This window comes from Tupaia chinensis, unplaced genomic scaffold (assembly GCF_000334495.1).
Source record: "Tupaia chinensis unplaced genomic scaffold, TupChi_1.0 Scaffold000101_1, whole genome shotgun sequence".
Classification (NCBI taxonomy): Eukaryota; Metazoa; Chordata; class Mammalia; order Scandentia; family Tupaiidae; genus Tupaia; species Tupaia belangeri.
The window spans coordinates 8,121,353-8,129,094 of record NW_006159565.1 but is presented as its reverse complement, the minus strand read 5'-3'; the positions used below and the strand labels follow the sequence as shown (position 1 = coordinate 8,129,094).

The following is a 7,742-nucleotide window of genomic DNA, read 5'->3' as shown; positions in this document are numbered from 1 at the left end:
TCTATAAAACAAAACAAAACAAAACAAAAAATGCATGTGATTATCTCAAATAAATAATGAATCTGGTTAGATAATGTAACTCTCACTAGTGCCCATTACAAATAAAAATCTAACTTCAAAATTCAATTTTTCTCATCTGTCTTCTAAAACCAAATAAAAAATTGATAATCATTGCATATTTTTCCTTTCATAGTTTTATATTTCCAAATAAGCATTTAAGTAGTCTCATTATCCTATGAAATATTCATATATGATTACTTTTTAAAACAGTAGTATAAAAATAAACAATGCAACACCGAAGAATCTTAATTCTTTCCAACTAACCTGACTGCATTTCTCTTCCAGTCTTTGAACATTTGATTTTGGGAGATTGTATAGATTCAAAGGGGCTCGAGTCTACTGTCCGCTGAACAACTTTTTTTCCCTCTTTTGTACTTTGCTGTGTCAATTCTTCGCTACCCTTCTTGGGAATTATTTTTGAATCTATCTTCTTAGACTTATGTGAGTTTTTCATTTTCTGAATTCTTTCAGAATTATCTAAATCATTATTTCCAGAATCCCTTTGATTAATTTTCTTGGTTTCTTTCTTCTTTTCTTCGGTCATATTTTTGGAATCTATTTCTTTTCTACTCTGGGATTTTTTCTTTAATTTCTTTTGATTCAATGTTTTGCTATCTTCATTGGAGAGATCAGAATCAGAATCTGAGAGATCATAAAAGCGTTTCAAGTCCTCTGTTGTACTATGGTTGATGGGGCGCCCTCTTTTATCCACAGCATAGTTCAACTTGAACTTTTTGTCATGAAACATGGCTCGAAATCTCTTGTCGATTTTGACTTTTCGATCTTTTTCTGGCATTTCCCAAAATCTTGGATCCTTTGCAACTCGCCTAAACCGCTGGTCACTCATTATTTCTTGTTTGGACGACATTTTTAAATGTTTTACTAAATAAAATGTTGGAAGAAATCGGTTGCTAAAAAATAAAAACAAATGGTTAGTAGTCTAATGGAATGTTTTTAAAAACACATTCTTTCACAATATATTTTCAGGTATATAAAATAATGTAAGTCTAACTTCATTTCCCCAATTTATTCTGGGTCATGCATAGAAAAGCAAAAATACATCAAAACATCCTCTTTTTGTTACAGATTATTTCAAGAAATAAATTTAACAAAACCCAAACAATCCTAGGGCTTTGTAGAGGGGATAAATGTTTTCCAATCCACTGCACTCAGAATTTCTATATTTCTGTCCATATACTTTTATGTATTACAAGTTAAAAGCTAATGTAACAAAAAGATTCCCAACCTTCAATTGGTGTCATCTGTTTGTTCAGTCTAGTCTCAATTCTCTATCAATCTTCAATCTTCAGCTATAGTTTCTTTAGTTCTACAAGGCTAGTTTCCTAAGCAAAATCATTTCAGATTTAGCTTAGAGATCCCTTTTTAAATTTGACCATCCTTCACGAACCGGAAGTCTCCAATTAATAAATGCTACTTCTATAATCTCTTATTCTAAAAGTAACTAAGGCCCAAATGGGCTCATTCCCCCCAAAACATACTACCAATGTTATTCTCTTGTAAATATCCTCTAGTGGCTTAGCATCTCCAATTAATAGCTGAGAACGAAAATGGAGTGGCAGTATTGCTTTATTCAAAAATAAGGCCAATAAAGTATTAACTTGTATTTTTCTTTAAATTGAGAACTTTTTGTACACTAACCACGAAAAGCCAAAAGTTTCACTGATGTACTTACACTCTTTAGATGTGTTCAAGCACTTATCCCTCTAGACACCGCCTCATCCAAGCAACCGAGGTAACGCGTGTAAATGCTCAATACGAAACCACTCGATAAACATCAGAGATTCGAAGAGGCGGAAGGCGACTCGACCTCCCTTCCGAGGCCCTCATTTCCATGATCCACTCTCGCCTTCCAACCATCCTCTAATTCAGGGACTGCCAACCTGGCCCCGGAACGAGGGTCTCCTTCTGAGGTTTCCCGATAAGCGAACCCGAAAGGGCCGAGAGAACCCAAGAATGAGGACCGAAAGACAAGGAGGAAGTGCCTCCTCACTCACTAATCTGAAGGATACCTCGTTTGGTTTGGGTCGTGGCCCTGCTGAGCCCTTCTATCAAGCCCACCCAACTCACCGTCTCCGGGTCCGCTCCGAGGCGCACGTGTGATGCACCCCCACAATGCTCCGCGCGACGTTCGCCGTAATGGCACGCGAACTGGGCCAAACTACTTTCACTTTTCTCGTTGCGAAAATCTCTTCAGTAGCTACGGAAGCTGCGCCCGCGCATGCGCATCACAGAACGCACCATCTAGGGGCGTCGCGGCTGGATATGCTGCGGCAGACCTGGCTCTGGCACCTGTGGCGGCGTCCTCGGGCGGCAGGGGTCCCCGCGGGGAACCTTGGCGGCCGGCAGGGTGTCCTCGGGCGGCAGGGGTCCCCGCGGGGAACCTTGGCCGCCGGCAGGTCGCCTCTGGTGTCTCTCCTCCCAGTGGCACTACGGCCAGATCTCTAAATATCTTCGACCGGGATTTGAAGAGGAAACAGAAGAACTGGGCGGCCCGGCAGCCGGAGCCGATGAAGTTTGACTACTTGAAAGAGGAGGTGAGACCGCGGGACCTCGGGGAAGGGCGGTGCCCCGACTTGTCCGGGTCCCGGAGTTTTCGCCGGACCCCACCTCACTGTGTGACCTTGAGCAGCAGGACTTGCTGCTGGGTCGCTCCTGTATCATGGGACTGCTGGGCCCGGATATTTGCAACGTAGTTTTCATTCACTCATGCTTTCATTCGCTCAGCAAATATTGCCAGACTTACAGTTTATATGGCCTAGCAAAGGCAGACCGCTGCCTTCCCTCAAGGCCTGTCAGTGGGAAATAGGAGGGGCCCCAAAACAGTACGCGAGAAACGTAATTTCAGCTAAAGAAGTGATGCGAGACGAGTAAAGTGAAGTGGCATAGTGAGTACATGTTCAGGGAAGACAGAGGACATGGTGAGGAATTAGCCGAGATCTGGGATGGGGGTCGAGGGAGAGCTCGTATGTCAAGGAAAAGGCAGGTGCAAAGCCTCTGAGCCAGAAAGGACCTTGTGAAGGCCTCCAGTGAATCTCCAGGTTGGGGAATGAGAAAGGAGGTCAGAGTGGGCCCTGATCTTAGGGCTTTATGTGGTAAAGGCTGCATTTTCTTCTCTAACCGAATTGTCCACCCAGTAAGATAACTGCTGGCCACATGTGGCTGTTGGACTTTTGACATGTGGCAAGTCCAATTGATGTATTATAAGCATAAAATGCACACTGGGTTACAGTGACTTAGTGTGAAAAAAGGAGGTAAAAAGTCCTGTTAATAGTTTATATAATGATTACATATTGAAATCATGTTTTTCGATATTTTGGGTTAATAAGATACAATAAAATTAATTTTTCTTGTTCCATTTTCTTTCTTTTCTTTCTTCTTTCTTTCTTCCTTCCTTCCTTCCTTCCTTCCTTCCTTCCTTCCTTCCTTTCTTTCTAAGAGATTTTTGCTCTAGGGTGTGTGTGCTTGCTGGAGACACAGAGACAGAAAGACAGAAAACAACAAATCACCCCTGACGAGGGATGGCCACACTGCAATCTATTCTCTTCCATTCTCCTCTTGGGATTTTGGGCACTCACCTGGTGTGAGTTTCAACCCATCAGGTCCAGGACTCCAACCAAGGTCTCCTATGTGCGAGTCCAGCAAGGTAGCCATTAAGCCATCTGCTGGTCCCTCTCTTGTTTCTTTTTACTTTTATTTTTTAGTGGGTACTGGAGAATTTAAAATTACACATGTGGCTCTTGTTATTTTTGAACAACAATGCTCTAGAGGAATGTAAGCCACTTAAATGAGTAGCAGAGTGACATAATCTGATTTACCGTTTAGAAAGCTCAAATCAAGATCTCTTATTTGTGCTGATTTGACTTCTGTCTCTCTGCCCAGGTGGACTAGGGATGAGAGTTTCTCCTCTCAGGGCACAGAGCACCTGAGCTCAGGCCTTGGTAAATGCCCCTTCAGCACTGAACAGAATCGGAGTCAAGTACTCATAAAATGGACCCTTTAAAGCCAGTGCAACATATGCAATAACATTTACTGAGCTGCTCCTTTGAGCAGAGCTCTGTGCAAGCACTGGCTAACCAGGGGTTGACAATATGCCTTTCCTAGGAAAGCCTTAGATGAGAGAATAGCTCAGATGTTGGTGATGTGGTTTATAGCAATAGAAAAATCAACTGTCAGTATGTTTTCTGTTTCTTATCTGTAAGGCAAGGTGTACATACTACACTGATTCTGTCAGTTGTTAGTTCCTGAAATATAGAGTGACATGTATTTAGAAGGACCAGCAGTTGACGTAATGGCTGTGTTGCTGGACTCCCATGGTTCGAGTCCTGGACCCAGTGGCTTAAACTCATGCTGGACGCATGTGCGTGCATGCCCAAGATCACGAGAAGAGAATGGAGGAGAAGGGATTGTGGCGTGGCCATCCCCCCTGGGGGGTGATTTCTCGCTTTCTGTCTCTATCTTTCTGGTGAGCGCATGTCCCTATAGGAAAAACCTCTCCAAAAAAAGAAAAATAAAATAAAAAAGGAAAGAAGGCTGCTGTGGTAAAGATTTTAAAAAGAACAAAGGGAGGGCCAGCAGGTGCCAGGGTGATTGTAGCGATGGATTTTCACGTGACTGACCATGATTCAAGTCCCATGCTTTGTGGCTTGCTTTCTCACTTTTTCTTTCTCCCTCTCTGCTGATTACACATGATCTATAGCTAGTTAAAAAGAATAATAATTTTAAAATTAAATAATTCTTTAGAAAAAAGAGAATGAAGGAAAGTATCATCTTGTTCAAATATAGTAACCTATGGATTGTTGAATACTCAAACAGGTTTACTTTACTGTTAAACTTACTTAACTTTTTTTTTTTTTTGGGAGAGATTTTCACTGTAGGGCGCGTGTGCTCGCCAGACAGAGAGAGACATAGAGACAGAAAGCGAGAAATCACCCCCCAAGGGGGATGGTCACGCCGCAATCCCTTCTCCTCCATTCTCCTCTTGGGATCTTGGGCACGCACGCACAAGCGCCCGGCGTGAGTTTTAAGCCACCGGGTCCGGGACACGAACCGCGGTCGACCACGTGGGAGTCCAGCGACATAGCCATTACGCTAACTGCTGGTTCCCAAACTTACTTAACTTTTGTGTGTATAATCCTTCAGGTTGGAAGTCGGATTGCGGACCGTGTATATGACATAGCCAGGTAAGTGATAGTTACAATAGAAAATACAGTCAAAAAGATTACATATTCAGAACTTATATCTGGAAAGACAAAATCTGGAGGAATTTATTTTCAGGATTCGTGATTTGAATCACTTTATATGTCTCTCCACCTTATTCTTGCCTGAGAAAACAGATACTCTTTTTTGCTTTGTTGTGTTTGTTTTGTTTTTAGAGGTTTTTGCCATAGGGTATGTGCAAGCAGATATTTTTTTTTGTAAATTTTAATTTTATTATTATTTTATACATTTGATCACTATACATCATTTGGCTTGCAATGAGAATTTACCCAACATGAATTACACCTCAGACCAGTCCATTTGATAATACTATACATGATATCAACAGGTAATAAACTATTACTGTGTCCCACAAATGTCTTGCCTCTCTATATTCTTTTATTCATTGTTGCCTGAAAGAAAAAAAAAATGTTTGTAAGCACAATTCATAGTTGTCTCCAAGCCTGAATGTGACTGATCTATTTTTTTGGCTAAAAACCAGTGATGGAAAGATTACTTTAAAACTGTAAATAAAAAATTGACTGCATGTGAATTTTTAAAAAATATTTATTTAGGGACCAGCAGTTAGCATAATGGCTATGGCACTGAACTCCCATGAAGCCGACTACGGTTTGAGTCCCGGACCCAGTGGCTTAAACTCACGCCAGGCTCATGTGTGTGCGTGCCCAAGATCCCGAGAGGAGAATGGAGAAGGGATTGTGGCATGGCCATCCTCCCTGGGGGGTGATTTTTCGCTTCCTATCTCTCTGTTTCTCTCTGTCTTTCTGGCGAGTACAAGTGCCCTATAGCAAAAACCTCTCAAAAAAATTATATACATATATATATATATATATGTTTAATTTTTATTATTTTAATATTTTATTTTTATTTATTTTTCACTCCCAGGAGGCGAGATGGCCATGTCACAATACCTTTTCCTCCATTCCCCTCTCAGGATCTTGGGCATGCACGCACATGCACCCGGTTTGAGTTTAAGCTACCAGGTCCGAGACTCAAACTACAGCCGACTACATGGGAGTCCAGCAACATAACCATTACACCAACTGCTAGTCCCATATTATTATTATTTTAACTTGCTATAGGGCATGTGCATTCACCACAGAGAGACAAAGAGAGAGAAGGAAAGTGAGAAAGCAGGCTGCCAGATCTGGGACTTGAACTGCTGTTGGCCATGTGGGAATCCAGTGCAACAACCACCATGCCACCTGCTGGCCCCTAAAATATAAAATTTATAAAAAGTCTAAACAATTTTTTTTAATCACATAAATGAAGGAGACATTTACCTAGATTTGTTCCCTTGTCAAGGTATAGGAGACTTTGGCCATTTTATCTTTATTTATTTTTTTGGTCATTTTATCTTAAGCATTGTTAATAGTGACAATTATATAGAGACCACTTGAGAAAAGAACAGTTTCATCAAGTATTAGTGAAACCACAATGGTAGACTAGCAAAGGGGGATTATGGCATGACCAAACCCTGTAGAGGGAGGGTGCTCATCTTTCTCTCTCTCTTTCTCTTATGTACACATGTTCTATTGTGAATTTTTTTTTGAAAAAAAAGGAAAAGGAGTTTTGTAAAATATAAGATCTGGACACCATGATCCACCCCCAGCTTCAGTCAGCCCAGGGTTGTAGGCATGCACAGGCCAGCATACTGAGGGAGGTCCCAGACATGAACCCGAAACCTTTCCCTGTGGGTCAGCCTCGAAAAACATTGCATTTTGCATGCTGCACCACTGTTTGGCTCCATTACTGGTTTTTAACAGAAATTGAAAATGGATTTTTCATTGTTTGAGTTTTTCAGGAAAAAATATTATTAGTAGATGAAATTTTTAAGTTATCTTGTGACTGCTGTTGGCTTAATGGTTATGTTGCTGATCTTTCACGGAGTCAACCACAGTTTGAGTCCCTGACCTGATGGCTTAAAACTCACACCATGCTTATGTGCGTATGCCCAAAATCCCAAGAGCAGAATGGAGGAGAAGGGATTGTGGTGTGGCAGTTTCTCCTCTTTCTGTCTCTCTGGTGAGCACATGCACCCTATAGCAAAAATCTCTCTAAAAAAAAAAAAAAAGAAGATTAAGTTTTCTTGTCATATATTATTCTTAAATCTGTGGCATACAATTAGATGTCTGTACTGATTTAATATGATACTATATATTTAGGAGAGAGTATTTAGCATAGCAACCAATAGTTTTAGTTCAAGATTCAAACAGAATGAATTCAAGCTTTGATAGTGCTTATTAGTTGAGGTACCTGGGTTGATTTAACCTAAAGTGGCTCCAAACATTTAGAATAGCACTTTGAACCTAAACATTTAGAATAGTACTTTAAATAGTTTTCAGGCTGTTTTTAAACTTTTTTTCCAAGGTTTAATACTTTAGTACTTTATAATACTTCACAGAAAGATTTCTAAGTATTCTGATGCCTCAACAAATTTGAGA

At 40.8% G+C, this 7,742-nt stretch overlaps 2 protein-coding genes across 9 annotated transcripts in view; one reads left to right on the top strand and one right to left on the bottom strand.

The window, feature by feature from the left end:
• The window catches only part of ESF1 (ESF1 nucleolar pre-rRNA processing protein), an 86,513-nt gene extending 84,285 nt beyond the window's left edge, over window positions 1-2,228 (bottom strand). The window contains exons 1-2 of one of the 2 annotated variants that reach the window (XM_006143656.3): window positions 2,149-2,228; window positions 325-971 (exon numbers count right to left, since the gene is read on the bottom strand). In XM_006143656.3, the coding sequence (XP_006143718.1) occupies window positions 325-928 (604 nt within the window). In that variant the 5' untranslated portion in view covers window positions 929-971; window positions 2,149-2,228. The other variant, XM_014585986.2, reaches the window with a different exon arrangement.
• NDUFAF5 (NADH:ubiquinone oxidoreductase complex assembly factor 5) overlaps window positions 2,203-7,742 on the top strand; it is a 39,516-nt gene continuing 33,976 nt past the window's right edge. For 3 of the 7 annotated variants that reach the window (XR_003548590.1, XM_027770004.1, XM_027770002.1), the window contains exons 1-3: window positions 2,203-2,380; window positions 2,431-2,615; window positions 5,221-5,261. Coding sequence is in view for 3 of the 7 variants with exons in the window: in XM_027770004.1 (XP_027625805.1) it covers window positions 2,218-2,380; window positions 2,431-2,615; window positions 5,221-5,261 (389 nt within the window). In the remaining 4 variants the exon portion in view is untranslated. Of the gene's footprint in view, window positions 2,398-2,430; window positions 2,616-5,220; window positions 5,262-7,742 lie in introns of those variants that run through there. The other 4 variants (XM_027770006.1, XM_027770007.1, XM_027770005.1 and 1 more) reach the window with 2 other exon arrangements.